At 37.6% G+C, this 20,165-nt stretch overlaps 1 protein-coding gene across 3 annotated transcripts in view; it reads right to left on the reverse strand.

Moving 5' to 3' along the window:
- The window catches only part of CNRIP1 (cannabinoid receptor interacting protein 1), a 29,468-nt gene extending 9,977 nt beyond the window's left edge, over positions 1-19,491 (reverse strand). For 2 of the 3 annotated variants that reach the window (XM_045549755.1, XM_045549754.1), the window contains exons 1-2: positions 18,723-19,491; positions 16,683-16,833 (exon numbers count right to left, since the gene is read on the reverse strand). In XM_045549755.1, the coding sequence (XP_045405711.1) occupies positions 16,683-16,833; positions 18,723-18,901 (330 nt within the window). In that variant the 5' untranslated portion in view covers positions 18,902-19,491. The remainder of the gene's footprint in view (positions 1-16,682; positions 16,834-18,722) is intronic. The other variant, XM_045549756.1, reaches the window with a different exon arrangement.
- Positions 19,492-20,165: the final 674 nt, after the last annotated feature.

Raw genomic sequence — 20,165 nt, forward strand, 5'->3', positions numbered from 1 at the left:
TGATGCCTGTCGTTATTTTCTCCTCTGACCCTCCCCTGTCATGGGAGGGGACAGAGACTGACTTGGCAGGATTCTTAGACTTGTTAGGAGCCAGAAGACATGGAGGGGAGGGCAATGGGCAGTAGGAGTCTTATGCTTCTTGCTGATACAGGAGCAGGGTGATCAGGTGCTTCCCAGATAGCTTTCCAAGACACTTGCCAAATTATATCCTGCACCATTGCCTCATCCTGCTGATTTGATCCCAAAACAAGATCTGGGCTTTCCTATGTGAAATTTGTTTGACTTGAAATAGTGGGTAATATACTTAGAGTCCAGAAACCTCCTAGATATGAAAATGAAGTATCTCTTTTTAGGAAGTCCTGGCTTAAAGACCTATATAAGCCTTCAGTAGCTTTATTCATAATAGCCCCAGATTGGAGTAAACCCAAAAGTTTACTCATTTACCTGGTGATAGGCAAGTTTTGGTGTATTTATAAAATGGCATTTTGCTCAAAAATAAACAAGGACATGCTGATTCAGGCAACAACAGGGATGGTTCTCAAAGACATGCTGAGCAAAAGAATCTAGACCCTAAAGAATACATATTGTATGACTCTATTTATATAAAACTCTGTATAGTGGTAGAATATAATCTATACCAACAGGAAATATCTATGATTATCTAGGGACTGGGGTGAGAAGAGGGGATTGATGTAATTGTGCAAGAGGGAACTTTCTGGGGTAATAGGAACATTCTATATCTTGATTGGGGTGGTGGTTACGTGGATGTATGTACATGTTGGTCAAAATTCATTGAACTATATGCTTAAAATGGGTGCATTGATTATGTGTAAATTATACCAGCATGTGTAAGGTGATTAAGAAAAATAAACATATCTCATTTTCAGTGAGCTACAGGAAACAGGTATTCTAAACACTGCTAATGGGAATTGAATTATACAGCCTTTTTGAAAGGGTGATTTGCATTAAAGGTGCGAGTACACTTGGGTCCAGCAATTCTACTTATAATTTATCTCAAGAATATCACAAAGTTTAGAGCAGTAAAAAATTGAACACTAAATGTCCATCTTTAAGGTAGGAATTAATTATAGCATATCTCTAAATGGAATACTATGTAGTAATTTTAAATGTAAAATATTTAATAAAATTTTTCTATTATTTTATATTGTTACATGAACTAAACAGAGTACCATCAAGAATGGGTAGTATTAATACTATTAAAATTATATTTCTTATTGTTGGAAATGCTAATGGAATACTATGTGCTCATTTGTATTTTTAAAATTTAATGATTACTTTTTATAGTCAGAAAAAAACATTAAACCCAAACTGTAAGTACTTACAAGTATTACCAAATAGTCAATAGCCTTAACATAAAAGATTACATGAATTAGTAAAAACTACCAAGAACATTTGGATAAAAAACTGGAACAGTTCATTAAAAAGAAAAAACGGCTAATATCTGAAAAACATTCCAATGTAATGTTATTAGTAAAGAAATAGAAACCTTTACATAGATACTATTCATCTAGCAACTTAGTAAAAATTTCTAAATACCAGAAGCAATCTAAGTGTCCCACATTAGGAAAATATAAAAATGGGGGCATATGATTAACTTACATCACCATGAAAAAGGAATTTAGGGCCGGGCACAGTGGCTCACGCCTGTAATCCTAGCACTCTGGGAGGCTGAGGCGGGAGGATCGCTCGAGGTCAGGAGTTCGAGACCAGCCTGAGCAAGAGCGAGACCCCGTCTCTACTAAAAATATAAATAAATTATCTGGCCAACTAAAATATATATATAGAAAAAATTAGCCGGGCATGGTGGTGCATGCCTGTAGTCCCAGCTACTCGGGAGGCTGAGGCAGTAGGATTGCTTGAGCCTAGGAGTTTGAGGTTGCTGTTAGCTAGGCTGACGCCACGGCACTCATTCTAGCCCAGGCAACAAAGTGAGACTCTGTCTCAAAAAAAAAAAAAAAGGAATTTAGGGTTGTTGATGCAAGAAAATGCTTAGAACAATGTGAAAGGAAAGAGATGAATCAGAATGGTGTACATACATTATGAGCTCAAATATGTAAAATAAGATACATATAAAAAGGAAATGAAAAATATTAATATCTAAGAAATTGAATTTTCCTATCTTTCTACTCAGATTGTTCTGCAATAACTATTACTTTCATAATCAAAAATTTTTAAATGGTGAAATGAATTTATCAGCTTTCAAAAATATATAAACCCCTAAGCCCAAGGGATTTTATAAATTATGTTAATATGTACATTCTAATGAAAGTATAGCTTTGTTCACAATAGGGTAGTGGTGTTATGAATAAACTTAATTCACCAAGGCTTTTAAAGAGGATTTAGTATTATTATTTTTGACCAGCACAGAGCATTGCACATTTTAAGTGCGACTGAATTTTAAAATTCAATTAAAATTTGAATTTTAAATTACAAAAATATTTTATATTATACATACAAATATATTTTCTAATAAAATATTTTATATTTTCCAAACACCAGCTAGTCTTTTGAGGGAAGCAGCCTGAACCATGCTAAGTAAGAGAAACAATGCTGCAATGCTGAGATCTTTTCTGAAATAAAAGTTGGGTGTAAAAAAAAAAAAAGCCAACCAAGATGATTATAACCACAGGCAAGAAAAAACTTAAGGCTTATGTCTTAAGTCTGAATAAACTTAAAATTAAGAAAGTCTCAACCTAAGAGTTCTCAGTAACACAGGAGACCAAAATTAAAATCTGCTGACAGCCGCAGTCACAGCTAAAGATATGGGATGTTTAGGTGCTTGTGTTTCAGTTTTGGTTTCTCTTTTATTAATGCTGGATCCAAGCTTGCATTAAAGTAAATGTAACTGCTGCTAACTATGCTTAGGTTTTCCTCTCCCCCGTGCCTTAGTTGTTTGCACTTCCCATTAGCCTTCTTCCTATTCTTTCTTTTGGAGTTCTATTTCCTGGGCCTCTTACTACCTAGCTCAGAAGTTCTTCTCATTTGGCTGAGAGTACATGGGGGTCTCAAAAGCTGACATTCTTCTTAAAGAACAGAAGCAACTATACAGGCTCTCCACTCCCTCCCAGGCTAGCTGTCCCTTCTAAGGAAAATCTACTGAGGCAGGCTCTTGAGTGATGCAGTTTATACACAAGTATAATTCTGTGCATTTTCGTAGTATTCTTTATTTTACGTGATACTTTCACAGACATCATTCCACCTTGTTTTTGCTATCCACATTTCATGGACGAAAAAGCTAAGATTCAAAAAGGTTAAGTGATTTGCCTTGGGTCTAGACTCCAAAACCAGCTAATGATAGGAACAGGACAAGAACCTAAGTCTCCTAATTCCTGCTAGGAGCTATTATCACTGTGCCAAACTCTTTCTATAAGGAAAAGGGCAAAGAGTTAGTGAACTATTTTTCTTTTTCTACCTAAGTGAGAAGTTGCATGAATTGTCATATGTAGAATGCTTTAGGACATTGTTACATCCCCCCCCCCCAATTCATATGTTGAAACCTAAATCCCCAATGTAATGGGTATTTAGAGGTGAGGCCCTTGGGAGGTAATTAGGTCATGAGCGTAGAGCCCTTATGAATGGGACTAGTGCCCTTGTAAGAAGAGAAACTGGGGAGATGATCAATCTATCTGCTCTCTGCCATATGAGGATATAGCAAGAAAGGGGCTATGAACCAAAGAGAGAGTCTCACCAAACACCTGATATGCTAGTGCTTTGATTTTTGGACTTCCCAGCCTCTAGAACTCTGAGAAATAAATGTTTACTATTTAAGCCACCCAGTCTATGGTATTTATATTATAGAAGCCCCAGCTAAAACAGTCACTCTACCTGGACATTTTATTTCTCATAGTGTTCTTACAAATGGCAAGCCTAGATACGCTTTTATTTTCCAACCAATGTCGAAGAGAATATATCCGATTCTGAGGAGAGGAGACTCATTTGTTGTCCTTGATAACAAATGAGGAATCTGAAGAGTTTGTTTTAAAAAATTTCCATGGTCTTACAACCAATTGGCATAGAATCCCCAGAGTACTTCTGCCCACTGTGCCACAAACTTCTACTGGAGACACATGACATTCATCAATAAGGCCGCTCAGAAATCCATTGGCTCGGGAGCACAGAACAATCCTATTATACGGATAGAAACCTGATGTTACTTTATCAGTAAACAAATTCAGTGTAAACAAGCATCTGTGACTTTTAGCGTGGCATGACCTATCAATTCCCACTGGATTCCAACCCTCTATATTCCTGTACTGCTTGGTTTTATTAGTAAATATGCTTGCTATTTCCCTTAGCTAAATAAATAGGACTAAAGTTCTGGGTCTTATAACGTATGTTATCTTTAAAAAAAAAAAACTTTTCTAAGAGTTTGTACCATTTTATATGCCAACCAGCAATATGAGAGTTTCAGTTGCTCAACATCCTCTCCAAAACTTGGCATTGCCAGTCTTTTTAATTTTAGCCAGTCTAGTGACTATATAGGGTAAGAAGAAGAAAGGAAATAAAGAAATCAATGAATTAGAAAAAGAAGAACTGTAAAGAAAAAAAATCAATGTAACTAAAACCTGTTTGTTTTAAATGTCTTTGAAATTGATAAATCCCTGACAAAACTGAGCAAGAAAAATGATCAGCATTAGAAATGAAAGAGGGAACATCATTATAGATCCTATTGACCTTAATTAGGAAAATCTTATGTGAACAATTTCAACAAAATGGACAAATTCCTCCTTGAAAGACACAAACTATCAGTAGACCTCTATCTACTAAAGAAATTAAATTTGTAGGTAAAAATCCTCCAGGCCCAAATGGCTTCATTGATAAATTCAAACACCTAAGGGAAAAATAAAAAAAAATTCTATATTTCAGGCCACAGAGGGAACATTTCTCAATTCATTTTATGAAATCAACATTACCCTAATACCAAAACCTGACAAAAATGTTATAAAAAAATTACAGGCAGATTCCACATGGACATATATATATAATTTGCTTATACTTTCTATTTGTTTAAAACATTAGTATATCAAATCCATCAATATATAATAAGGTTAATACATCAGGACTAAGAGGGATTTATTCTTGGAGTTCACAGGTGGTTCAATACTTGAAAACCTACCATATTAACAGAAAAGAAAAAACCATATAATCATATCAACAGATGCAAAAAGAACATCTGACAATGTAATATTGATTCTATTCTCAGCAAACTAGGAATAAAAGGAAAATTCTTCAACTTCATTAAGGGGCATTGACAAAAAAGCTATAGCTAACTTTATCCTTAATGGCAAGAGACTGAGTCCTTTCCCTTTGAGTTCCAAACAAGGCAAGAACGGGTGCTCTTACCACCCCTATTCAGAATTGTAATGCAGGTCCTAGCCAGTGCCTTAGGGCAAGAGGGAAAAAAAAAGGTGGAGGGGAGGAAGTAAAACTGTCTCTCAGATAAACAGTAACTGTGTCTGCAGAAAGTCCTAAGCAATCTAACAAGAAGCTACTAGAATAAGTGAATTTAGTAAAGTTGCAGGATATAATATCAGTCTATAAAGTTCACTATATTTCATAAAGAAATATACTAGCTCTGGACAATTGGTATTTTTTCAATATTCACCAATTTTGTATGTGAAAATTGGCATTACATGATTTGTACTCCTTACCAATAGTGAAATAAAACCATTTTTCACATATTTATTGGCTACTTGTATTTTTGTAAATTGCCTATTGTTTTATGCTCATTTTATTTCCCATGTCCTATGATTCTTTCTTATTGGTTTCTAAGAATTTTTTGTATATTAAGGTTATAGCTCTTGCCAAATACTAGACCAGACAGCTGGCATGAGGCCCAACCTATTTGGGAGTGCATGCATTTTATACTTGGGAGGCTACCCACCTCCATGCACATGCTCAGCCTCATATACCTTCCTGCCTTATTCCTCCAAACTCCCACCAGTCTCCCACTGAAGAGGGCCAACAACAAAAAGGACTATGATGATGATTCGTGCAGACAGAATCTGTACCTGGATTCTCTCCTTGGAGGTACTGAACGGGAAATTACACCACTCTTTGAAGTGGGGGTTGAAAGGTATTAGAGATGGGTATTGCTTTTAATAAATGGGAGCTAATGCTCCCAGTACCAAGGCCTTGGGAATTATTTGAATAGAGAGATCACTGCTGTCAATCTAAGTCAGATGGCATTTGACTGCTTCCTGACTTCAGTGGCCATTCATTGTATCAGTGGGCTGTAAAGGGCTGTGCAGTATTATTAAAGGTAGCAGCAGGGTCTGTATGGGCAGTGGCAAATCAAGGCAACACAGCTTGGGAGACTGTACATATTGCCAATAATTTTTCACCAATTGTCATTTGCATTTTAAGTTGCCTTTTAATTAAAATTTAACTTACAATGTTTGACAGAAATTTTACATTATGTGTAATTGAAGCTTTCAACTTATACCTTTGAATTTCTTCCATTTTTTACAAGTTGAGATGGATTCTTTTCATTTAGAGTTTTCAAAAAGTTAACTTTTTCCATCTGAAATATATTGTGGAGTATGGTATCAGGAAAGAACAATGATGATATTTCCCCCAAATGGCCAATCAGCCTAGCATCATTTATTCAATGATTAAAAAATTCTTCAAAAACTACTCTGAAGTAACTTTAGAATCACAAGACTCATAAGAATAGCATACGTAATTGGAGTTGAAATTTTAACTTGAAGAACTGCAAATACTAATCGTCAGAATTTTCATGAGGTCTTAGTAGGTCAGTGAGCTACCTTTAGGTTGTTCATCCTTCCACCTAACACATACTGAGCACTGGGTAAGTGTGGAGAAGCCTACCATAAATAAGACTATTCCCTCTCCTCCGTGGTCACAGGGCAGGATAGGAGACCTCCCTAACTTCCCTCTGGGGCCAATATGGGCTGAGAGACCAGGGCTTCAATTTCCTGAGGCTGCTGCTCCCTCCTGGACCTCGGGTCTTAGCAGGATGGATTCATACGTCTTCTGCTTAAGGTATGAACAGAAGACTAGAGGAGAAGACTAGCTCAATTTAGAAGGGCCTTGATTCAAAACTTCTTCCTAATTGGATCTATAAAATGAAAATTTCTACATCCTTTGGAATGACTGAAGCACAGGGCTTTGTTTTACTGTCTGAATAATTCAGACCTAGTCATTAAAAGATATTATTACTTACCCTAAATCTTGTTTGCCTGTCCAGGCATCCACTACAAGGTTGGAGAGCCGTTAAGTTACTAGCTGATTGGAGGATATGTTGTAAGGAAATGCTCTGCAGTCTCTAAACTTACTCATAAATCCCCAGTCCCAGCAAATAAAGCCCAGGTTCTTACATATGAATTTTCACATCTAGAAGCAGGGATGGATAGTTAATTGTTCCCAACAATGATTGCACAGCTTTTAGTTTGAGCATTGGCCATCTATTTGTATCTTACTTGTAACAGGCTGATTATAAGGAAAATGATTGAAATCAAGGTTTTCTGATCAAGTCAGCAGCGACAGTGCTACATTCAAGTTTTCATTCTAGTGGTAAAGACTTTAACATGATCTATGACACTAAGTCACTAATATTTCAAGCTTAAGTATTAAAAATTATATACAGATACCACATTCTCACAGAACACACTGAAACCTTGACATGTCCTGGTAAATCCAGTTAAGTAACAAATCCCTAGATTATTATTCCTAGTTCACAAGGGAAAAGTCACTGTTGTGGATGCCTGAGGAAAAGTCAAGAATGTCAGAATTAAAACTGGAAGTCAGGAAGATATCAGGATACTATCTACTTCTGTAATTAACTGTTTATGTAATTAAACCAGGCATATCTTAACTCAGTGGGCTTGATTTTTCAATGCAGAGTGGATTCTACTATCTGATCTCTAAGGATACTTTTAGCTCTAACATGGTATACAGATTACATGCTTAAGAGTTTGATATTAGTTATTTTCTGAAGAAAGATTCTCAAATACTGTCATTTAGAGTCACACCAAATAGCACTGAAGGCCAGCAAGTCCCTGTAGGATTCCTTTTTGGTTGGGCACAGAGGAGAGGGCTGGGAATGCATCCCAGCATCTTCTAAGATTTGCATGATTTAAAAAAGTAAAATAACAAGGTTCAGAAATTTGAGCAAATTTTTAAAGCAGAAGTAATACCTTCATTTTGAGCCAGTTCACTTTCAGATTACCTTCCACATATGCATGTTTTATAGCTGCAATTATTTTTAATATTAAAAGTTCAACAATTATAATTGTATGTTGTCCAACTATTCATTGTTAGTTTTAATGGTGACAGAGGACTCTATTATGATGTATTATGACAACTAGACTATTCCCCAGATATTAGATATGTACGTAGTCCCCTACCATAAAAAACATTCCAATAATTAATTTTGTGCATATATATCTCTACTTCAATAGGAGTGAAATTATTTGCTTAAAATAAATGAATCTTTATGGCTAGTCCTACAGCCATTTTTTTCAAAAGCATCGTACATACCATTTTACAATGTTACCAGCAATAAAGAAGGCTTTGTTTATAATAATGATATCACTGGGAATTACTTTAAGAAGTAGATTTTCTAGTTTACTTTTCATTATTACTTATAAGAATGAACATTTCTACATTTTAATTTCATTTCTTCTTGTGGAAAGTGTTCTTCCTGTTTTGTTAGTATTTCTGTTGAAGATTAGTATTTTTAAAAAATCAGGCTCAAAGATTTAAAAAGTGTCATACTTTTCTATTGCTTTATTTTCATTTTTGATTGTATAGAAACATAATTAAATTTCTTATTTTCCTTTATGACTTCTTCTACTTAAAAATCAAGTTATTTTCCTATAGTTGATAGTATTTTGATTTTTCCATAATTTTAGATTTATAATTTAACTTTCCCATCTTATTCAACCTTGATTTATATGATACTGTACATTTTACAAAGAATTTAAGATGGCATTTAGATTTTTGTATGAAACTAAAAATATGCAAATAAAAATAATGATCATGAAAAATAATATAAGCATATTAAACATAATGCATTGTTTGAGCTTAGATTTGGTTTTGGGCGTTCTGGTTGCCAATGCAAAAAAAGACTGTCAATTATCAGTGATTTTAAATATTTTTACAGAACTTTTTCTTCACAATATAAGGCAGTACTGTAATACATGACTAGACGAAGACAGATGCTTGCATTCTCCCTGTCCCTTTCAACAAGCCCTGATATAGTACCTCAGGGGAACCCTAAGACTTCAGAAAACAGTTTGAAAAATGAGTTAAATCATTCTCCTCATTGGAAAGGTGAGAAATATTAATTTCTTGAAGAAAAAAAATCAAAAAAGTTTTACTAGTTCTAAATTCTTAAAAAAAAAAACCTCCACATGGAATATTAAAGGGCATTTAGCTATGATTTAGCATAAATCCTATGCTGTGTAAATTGTTCAAGAGTATACACTATAAAAAAAGTTTCTAATTCATTTTGCAAAGCTATTAACCTCAACAGGAAAACTTAAGACTGCTTTATAATTGTTCTTTGCCTCTCTATCTCCCCTTCCAATCTACACATGCCAACTTTAACAGGCTAATCTTATTACCAGGAACTAAAACTCCTACATTGAAAGGTTTTTAAAAAGGGGAGTAACGGTGGAATGGATTTGTTGGGTGAACCTTACACAATTAATTACATAATCTGGCAAAATGTAAATGAAAACTATTTGAGGGCTTTAGAAAGTGACTCCCAAAAGTAGGACAGAAGCCAGAGGAGAGTCACCCTTGAAAGACTTCAACTGCAACAGTGACAAATTTCATTTGTGGCTTTCTTGTCCAAGGGCACTCCTCAATCCCTTGAAGTTCTGGCAGGAGAAAATGGGAGCCCTACCTGCTGAAAGAGGCAGAAAACAACACTAGGACTGGAGGAGAAGCTAGAAATTTAGGTAGGAAACACTGGGAAAAAGAGCTGCAGAAATGATGGAACCCAAAATCTGGCCATAACTCCGACCGTAATCCCTAGCCAACTGCATGTGCAGGGTAGTGGCAGGGGGACAGCCTAGGACACTCATTGAAAAAGCAGACAAACCAGCATAATCTTGGAAAGATAAAGTTGTGCTGAATAAGATTTAGAAGTCCATTTTTGTTTGATTGAGTGCATTCCCAAACCTAAGAAGTTGGAGACTTACTGGCATGAGGTGTCAAAGTAAGAATTTAACACTGGCAGAGCAGCTGGAAATTTAGGGGAACCTAAGGGTGGGTGGGATCCAAAAATCTCACTATAAACTCTGATTCCTTAGCTGACTGCCAAACTCCATGGGCACAAAAGAGAACTAGGCTAAACAAGCCAAGCAATTAGAAGTTAAAAAAGACTGAGCAGAGATATTAGCTGCTACACGCTGCTAGAAAGACTAAGTTTGAAGTTTGAGTATGGGAATGTTTATTGCCTGCTAGAATGTAAAAAAAATAATACTCAGAAGAATAAAACAGAAACCAGAGTCAATAATATGTTATCCACAATGTTAAGTTTCTAACCAAAAATTACTAGCCATATAATGAAATAGGAAAGTGTGACCCACATTCAGGAAAAAAGTGTATAGTAATTTACTCTAAATAAAGCCAGATGTTGCTTTATCAAAATTTCAAACCAGCAATTATAAGTATGCTCAAAGAAATAAAGGAAAACATGGTCTTAAGGCACAAACATAAGGCATCTTGAGAAATTGAAATTATAAAAAATACAATGAGAATGCTAGAGCTGGAAAATATAATAGAGAAATACTTAGAAGACCAATATAAGACTGGAAATAGTAGAAGAAACAATCAGTAACCTTAGGATACATCAATAGAAATGATCTAATCTGAAGATCTAAGAGAAATACTTAGAAGACCAATATAAGACTGGAAATAGTAGAAGAAACAATCAGTAAACCTTAAGGATACATCAATAGAAACGATCTAATCTGAAGATCCATTAAAAAAACTGAACAGGGCCTCAAAGACTTGTGGGATAATATGAAGCTTTCCAACATGTGTTTAGTTGAGATAATGGAGTAGAAAAAAAGTACTTGACAAAACAGTTATGAATGCTCTAAATTTTGTGAAAACATTAACCTACAGATTCAAGAAAATCAATGATCCCAAGAAAAAAAGATACAAAGAAAAAACACACTTAGGTACATCATAGTCAAATTACTGAAAACCAGAACTTGACAATAGACAAAGGGATCATTTTACTGCATATGTATTAAGCCTTAATTAAAACATTTCAAAGCAAACAAAAGAAGGAAATACAGGACCAGAAAATGAAATAAAAAAAAATGGAGATGAAAGCATGTGAAAACAAACCTAGGATTTTGAAAAGGCCAATAAAACTAAAATCTCTAGCTAGACTGATCAGGGAAGAAAAAGGAAAAATATTGAATATTAAGAATGAAAGAATAGACATTGTTAGAGATCCTCTGACATTAAAGGATGGTGGAGGATTATTGTGAATACTTTATGCCAATAAATTTGACAACTTAATTGAAATGAATGACTTCAAAGGCAAATTATAAAACTAACTCAAGAAATAAACCTGAATAGCCCAATATCAATTAAGGAAATTGAATTTATAATTAAAAACCTTCAAATAAAGTAAAATGCCTTCATTGGTGAATTCTGACACTAGGAATAATATTGGTTTTATAAAAACTCTTTCAGAAAATAGAAGAGCAAACACTTTCCACCAAATCATTTTATGCAGCTAGCATTACCCTGACACAAAAACTAGACAGAGAGATAAGAAAAAAACATAGAAAAATATCCCCCAGAAACAGACATAAAAATCCTCAATAAAATATTAATGAATCAAATCCGGCTATACATACAGAGAATATGTCATAACCAAGTGGTATTTTACCTGGAAATTCAAGGTTATTTTAATATTGAAAAAGCAATGTAATCTACCATAAACAGAATAAAGAAAAAATACCTTATGATCATCTCAAAAGATATAGAAAAAGTGTTTGAAAACATTTTACAATACATTCATGATAAAATCTTCAGTAAACTAGGAATAGAAGGGAACTTCCTTAATCTAATAATAGTACTTGGAATAAAAATCTACACAGCTGACATTATACCTGTGGAAAAACTGAATGCTTTCTCCTAAGACTGAGGAACAAGAATGTCTACTCTCACCATTTCTATATAGCAACATACTGAAGGTCTTATTCATTAAAAGTAGGTCATAAATAAAAGGAATACAGATTGGAAAGAAAGGAGAAAAACTTTTTATTTACAGATGACATGATAATGTAAGTAGAAAATCCTGGAGCTTCTACAAAAGAAAGCTATTAGGATTAATAAGTGAGATTAGCAAAGTCTCAGGATTCAAGATCAATGTACAAAAATCAATTTTATTTCCATATACCAGCAATAAAAACAATTCCTTTTATAGTTGCATTCAAAAATATGTAGTTAATAATAAGTTTAACAAAATATGTATAAAATCTGTAGAGGGAACATTGTAATATACTACAGAGAAAATTCAAGAAGACCTAAATAGAGACATAGCATATTCATGGATTAGAAAACTCAATATTAAGATGTCAAATCTCTCCAAATTGATCCATAGATTTAATGCAAACCCAATATCCCAATTTTTGGAGAAATTTGACAAGCTCATTCTCATATATATATACATATATATATATATCATGTATATGATATTAATATATATGTGCAAAGGACCTAGAATAGCCAAAATAACTTTGGATAAGCAAAGATGGAAGATTTATGCTACCTGATTTAAGGACTACAATACAGATAATGAAATAAAATTGTTTTGGCTCTTCTAGGTTATTTGCATTTCTAAATTAAGAAGATTCACAAAGATTGTGTAAAGCAACTAGAATTCTCATACATTGCTGTTGGAAATATGAAATAGTACAAAAGTCTGAACATTTGTTATATAGATAAATATATACTTACCATGTGACTTAGCAATTCTCCTCTCAGGTATTTACTCAAGAGAAATGAAAACATGTACTCACACTGAGACTTATACTCAAATGTTCATAGCAGCATAATATCAAAAGCTGAAAATAACCCAGATGTCCATTTATTTGTAAAGGGGTAAATTGGCCTATATCCATATATCGTACTATCCAATGATAAAAGTACTGATACATACAAATAGATGAATCTCAAGAACATTATATCAAGCGAAAGAAGCCAGACACAACAGTATAATTCTATTTACATGAAGTTCTCACATAGTTAAAACTAATATTGAGACAGCAAGCTCAGGGTGGGGTAAGGTTGGGGAGATTAACTGCAAATGGGTATGGGGGAGTTTTCAGGGTAATAGAAGTGTTCTGTATCTTTACTGGGGTCGTGATCATACAGTAGCATCCATTTGCCAAAACCTACATAATTGTACACTTAAAGTTGGTGCATTTTATTGTGTATAAATTGTATCACAAAATTGATTTGAAAATCTTCAATGAATTTCTATAGTTATTAGGATAAAGCCAATAAAGATGACTACCCTATAATATCTAAACCCCACTTACCTCTCCAGTTTTATCTTGAGCCAGTCTCTGCCTCACTCTCTGCTCCAGCCATGCTGGGCTTCTCTCACCCATTAGAGCATCATATGCTCTCTCCCAGCTCTCGACTTTTGCAACTCCTCTTTCCTCAAGGGCTCCCTCTTCCCCCAGCTCTTATTCATCCTTAATTTCTTTCTCAAGAAAGCCATCCCCAAAATCTTGGATTAGGATAAGACCCCCACTATATGCTCCAAGGGCACTACTACCTTTTCACTACACTTTTTTATAATAGCAAGTATTTACCTTATTGACAATCATGTATAAGGTAGGTTTTCCTCCTCTAAATGAGAAGCTCTATGAAGCCAGGGGTATCTATTTTGTTTATCACCCTTTCCCCAGATGCCTGATATATGGGAAATCCTCAAACATTTTCTCATAAGGCAAGCAAATAAAAAATAAAAATCTAAGAATCCTAGATAAAATATAGCATATGGAATTTAGCAATATAGTAATAAATAAAACTAACACATCATGTTTAAGTACAGCTTATTTTAGGAAATAAAGGATAGTTTAGTATTTGAATGTGTATTACTTTATATAATTCATCACATCAATGTATCAAAGAAGATAAATTATCTCCATAGACGGGAAAAGGAATTAGATGAAATTCAACACATCTTCCAATTTAAAAAAAAAATACCTTAGTGAACTAAAAAAGTTTGTTTTTACATAAGTTTCTGAAACTAACATTGTACACCTAACATTGAAGTCCTGGGGACAAGGATACCTCTTGCCACTACTGGTCATCAACGTTATTCTAGAAACATTATACAATGCAATAAGGCCAGGAAAAAAGCCCAGAAAAATGACAGTGATAAACAGTATGACCATCTATCTGAAAAACCCAAGATAATTAACTAAAAAATTTCAGTAAGCAAGTTCAGTAAGATGGTCAGTTACAAAATATATGAATACATATATTAATAAAAACAATGTGTTTAAAACATGCAATATTGGCATAAGGGTAGACAAATCAACAGGATTAGAGAGTATACAAAGAAACAATTTTTGCCTTATAAGTAATTACCATGAAACTGACCATTGGAGAAGTATGCATTTATATAATTATATTAGGACATTATGGACAAATACATTCCAATATAAAGTATGAATTGACATATTTAAATCAATAATTTATGGGAAAGTTAACAAATGAGACCATGAGAGTTTAGATTAAAATGCACAAATGCAGCCATGTGTATATGCATACATAGTCAATCTTGGAGTCAAGGTAGACTTTCCAAGCTGAATCTTAACCGCAAAAGCCATAAAGGAAAAGGCCTATATGTTGGACTATATGAAAATTTAAAATTTATATTTTAAGAAAAGTTAAAAAAACATGATAAATGATGAACAAATCCAAGATATGATAAAAGAGATGACTATTTTTAATTTATCCAGGTTTCTTAAAAATCAATGAGATACACTTAAGTATAAAAATGGGTAAAACCTATGAGCATGCAATCCACAAAGGAAATACAAATAGTAAATAAACATGTCAATATTTCAAATTAACAGAAACTAAAGAAATAAAAATTAAAATATTCTGCCTATCATATTAAAAATATTTAAAGTGATAAATTATACCTGGTGCAGAAGGAGATGGATACTTAAATACAGATGATACGAGTGTAAATTGCCTAGCTTTTCTGGAGGTCAGTTAGGCAGTCTTGTAAAGTGCCTTAATATGAAAATTGCTTCTAGCAATCAAGAAAACATTAGACAATTGTGCAGAAGTGAGTTATTTTTAATGTAGTTTCTTTATAATACTGAAAAATAGAAATAATCAGCAATAGGTGACTGAGGATAATTTGATACAATCAGATGATAGAGAGAGGACCCATCGACTTTAAAATGATGTTCCATGTATACATCTTTGAATGTATATTTGATATTGAAAGATACACATAAGTAGAAAAGAATATATAGAATGATATTCAATAAGTATATATATATTCCAAGACATAGTAGAAAAAACTTTCTAAAAATATTCACGAAACTGTTAACAGCTGTCTCTTACAGGGATTATTTATTTCCCCTATTTTGTATTTTTCTCTGTTGAAGATTCTTTGATGGAAAATAGAACTTTTTCCAAAAATTATTCAGACATAAGATGCAAAGGCATAGGCTGTTAGACTATTTCCTTGTGTTACTGTTGCGGTTGTTTTTAAGCATATTGGGCACTGTGAAAACTAAGGTTCTGAAGAACTATATGGATTAGCTCTTAGACCAGTGTTTCTCAAAGTGCATTCCACAAACCATCCCCATCAGGATCCTCTATGCTTGTTAAGAATTTCTTTGGCCTCACCCTAGCTCTACTGAACTAAAATCACTGGAGGTGAAGCCTGAGTCTGGCATTTTAAACAATCTACCAAGGAGATTTTCATGCACACTTATATTTGAGAACCTCTGTGATATTCCCTGTAAAGCTAGGGAGCAGACAATTCAAGGCTGTTCTTGTAGAGGGAAAAAACTACCCAACTTTTATAGCAGTTTAGGTGAGACTTCCTTTTCTGTATTTTATAGCAAGCTTACTTCATCACCTATCTTGTTTGCACAGATATTTAAATCTATATCTTGACTATCCTTTCTACCAATTTTTTCTTTTAGCTTAGGGACCAATATGACCTAGTTATATCATTGCTTTACTAGATACTAAGAGTTTTATCATTTTCCATGGCAGTCACTTTTTGGGCTCCTTTCTTTAGAGTAGATTTAAGTAGCAAAATGTCATTCAAATCAGCTTTCTCACAATCAAAAAATTGTGGCTACTTGGAATCAGAAACTTTTCAGGGCCAATTATCTAAACCAGTCCTGATGTAGAATATAACAGGGGAAATGGTGATATAGGTACTATCTCTCCCAAACCATCTACTTCTACTTATATAGTGGCATTTATAGGGTCAGGCTGCCATACGAAAGATAATTACATAGTTCTCTCTCCAGCAGATCCTTGAAGGAAACTCACAACCCAATTTCCACAGAAATTGGCTTTGAATACACCTTTTCTTAAAAAAAGACAGTGATTTACATGGTTTCCATTTGCCCTGGTACCATACCTCCACAACCCCAAGCAGGCCTTACCGGCATGGTGATCTGGATGGGCTGCCGTTCTCCACTCTTGGTTGGGACCACACCTTCTGTGTCATACGTGCCCGTATAAACAATTCTGTCCCCATCAGGCTCCTTAGACTTCAGCTCCAGCGGGACAAGCACACCACCAATGGAAATGTTCCTGCAATGGACTTGAGTTGACCACATATGGTAGGAATTAGCCTAGGTACCCTGTCCTGGTCTGAAGCAAAACCCTAGGCAGGAAACCTACAGGTTTTGGCTAAGGGGACATTGTGGTATGGTAGAAAGTTATGAAAGTTCAAGAGGTAGTGGTTCTCCCCTTTACTCATTAAAATCATCTGTGGAGCTGTTAAAAACCTACCTATACCCAGCCCTATCCCTAACCCCAGAGATTAAGATTTAATTGGTCTGAGATGTAGTCTGGGCACTGACAAATTTATTTTAAGGTTATCTAGGCGATCCTCCTGTGCAGGTAGGATCAAGAACCACTGGACCAGTTCTCTAATGACTTGTTCTGTTCCAACAATACAATTTGGGGTACCTCGCCACATCACCAGAAATTCTTACTGCCATCATTCCTTTGTTAGGATAATGGCTCTCAAAGTGAAGTCCCTGTACTAGTAGTACCAGCATCATCTGTGGGCCTATTAAAATGCAAATTCTTAGCCCCACAGTAAACTAGAAACTCTGGGGTGGGCCCCAGTCATCTGTGTTTTAACAAGGTCTCCAGGTGATTCTGATGTATACTCAGGTTTGAGAACTACCAGGTTAGGGCATTGAAAAATCCTTGATAAAGTGTAATTAGAAAAAATAATTTTGTTATTAACAAATTAATTTGTAGATTAGTTTGGAACTGGAGAACTACTTTGAAGAAAATGGAATATAGAACACATAACCTTTCCTGCAACCCATCCTCCAACCAATCCAGGGATAAGGTTGCCAGGAAAGGAAGGAAAGGAAAAGCCTGAGTTACATCCAGGTGCACAGGCCACTGTGGCTGCGTGCAGCTGTTGGGGATGTTGACAAATAGGTGGACCAGGAGTACCAGAACCCATCCAGGTTTGGTCCTGGGTCCTTGCACCTGGAAAGCTAATTCAAGTTTATTGTACTAACTTAAGCTATAAAAGCTGTCTGCTGGATTCAAAGCCCACTCCCCGCCCCCACCCCACAATAATGTCCAGCATATGGTATATACAATAAATGTTTTTTTTAAATTTTCTCTTTCCAGACTAGACTTCACACAATGCTTAGGTGGAAGCTGAGAGGTCAAGGCCCCCCCCCCCAAAGACTTTCCCGCCAGAGGTCTACTGGACACATCATCCCTTTGGAGCTGGGAAAAGATAATTCCTGCCACGAATAAACCAAAAAACATCCTCTTGCTGTGAGGATGTTGCTAATCCCAGGCACCATCACCAGGCTGAACAGAGAACTCAGGAGAAAACGAAAAGCATAAGCGTGGAAAACCGTGAAACTAGGCCTGAGCAGAGGCGGCCCCCCTGGGCTTGTGCCTGCTCCCCCAGACCTGGGGCCCCCTCCCGCGGGGGGGCGGGGGGAGCGGGGAGCATCCGTCAGGGAGCCCCAGTAGCCACCCCTCTCCCCCGCCTGGACTCCTCGTTCCTCAGCCTCTCTCCCCTCTTCAGCCTCGAGGGCAGCGCGGGCTGCACGCCAGGACCGAGCAGAGCAGGGCAGGGATTGCGGTAGTGAACCCTGCGAGCTTCTCCCCTCTGCCCCACCCGGCCGTCCGCGGTTCAGCGCCGGTGGCTGGACAGAAGGCATGAGAAATTTACAAGAAACAAACAAAACCCCTGGCTTCTAGTTTAAACGAAGCCACTGAGGTCACCCCAAGGGGTGGAGGGAAGCGAGAACAGAGGAATACCAGCGTGAGGCGGAGGAGGGGGCGAAGGCGAACAGGGAGCAGACCTCTTCCCCCCACCCCCGGGCCCGCTGGGCGAGGCCAGAGGCCCCGGAGAGGCTCGGGCCGTCCGGGGCCCCAGTCCTCCGCCCGCGCCCCTCGGGGGACCCCGCAGCCGCGGCGCACCCCGCACTCACTCGACCTGCAGCGTGGTGGGCTTAATCTTCACCTCCACCTTGTAGGAGGAGCCGGTGAGCAGCTTGATGGTGCGGTTCTGGCCGAATCGCTGCCCGTCCACCTTGTAGAAGACCGGGCCGTCATTGGGCTGGATGCGCAGCGCGATGGAGAGGCGCACGAGGCCCGGCAGGTCCCCCATGGCTGGGCGAGGCGCTGGCGCGGCGGCTCCGGGGGCCGGAGGACAGCGCGGGCTGCAACCGAGTGGTTGGAGCGCGGGGGGCGGAGAAGGAGACGCGCGAGGAGGGAGAGGGAGGTGGTGGAGGGGAGGCTGCCGCTAGGAACCCGCGCCGTCCCCGCGGTCCGCCTGGGCTTCGGAGCAGCAGCTGCTGAGGCTGTGGCCCCCTGCCCCAGTCGGCGAGGACGCGGGCCCGAGAGACAGCCTCCGGGCCGAGAGCCTCCCCATGCCCCGCTCCCCTGCTGCGCCCTCCGCGCACCTGGGGGCTCGCTCCGGCCCGCAGGCCACCGAACAGCTCAGCGCGCCTGGGGGCGAGGGAGTTAATCCTGTTTACGCACCACAATCCCCTTCAGCTGGGGAAGCGGACATTTAGGCTCCTCCTAGAACAGCACCGGGTGGGAGGAGGAGAGGAATGGGAGGCACTGGGGTTAAGCGACTCCTACCCCTGGGAGTGAGATCCCCGGAATCTGGATACCGCATAGGCCACTAAGGGGATGTGGACACTGTTGCTTGCGGATTCGGCCCCAGTCGGGCAGGAGGAGACTGAGAGGGGAAAGGAAACAGGAAACCGCTAGCTAGAGACTGAGATTTCAGGAAATTTGAGTCTTTCCAAAGCTTAGGGGAAATGGCCAAGGCAAGGCGCAATTCCATCTACTGTGGGCTGCCGGCCATGCTAGACTAGGAATGTACGGAAGAAAAAGAAAAGAAAAGAAGCATATTCAAGGAGCTACAGTTTCTTGTGGGCGTGCATTTCCATTAAACACATCCTTGTCTCAAAATGATGGGGTGTAATGAGTCACGTATGTGTACACAAATCTTGAAGGATGAGCTATTAACCCTGTAAAAGGCACCTGGCATGTGCCTAAAGCACCCTTGTAACAACGGCCGAGGAGGGATGGGTCAAAGGATTATTGGCAGGGCGCCCCATGCGACACCGCAGAGTTTAGATTTGCATATTAAGCGTGATTAGACAGTCTTCCCTGGTGGCGGAGGTCGGTTGACAGCGGGTGATTTTTGGAAGCACGGGGACACTAAGGGTATTAGAGCTGTCCTGGGAATGTCTTCAGAGAACAGAGAGTGAGCACCTGCTTCAGCACCACCTAGGTGGATAGTACCAGAATCATCGAGCACACCTGGGAAATGGAGACATGATTGGGTTAGTGAGAACAAATGAGTAGGGATGGGTTTGTTTGGCAGTTTTTGTTCACGCAAGTGAGACTGCTTTTCT

Source organism: Lemur catta, chromosome 4 (assembly GCF_020740605.2).
Source record: "Lemur catta isolate mLemCat1 chromosome 4, mLemCat1.pri, whole genome shotgun sequence".
Lineage (NCBI taxonomy): Eukaryota > Metazoa > Chordata > Mammalia > Primates > Lemuridae > Lemur > Lemur catta.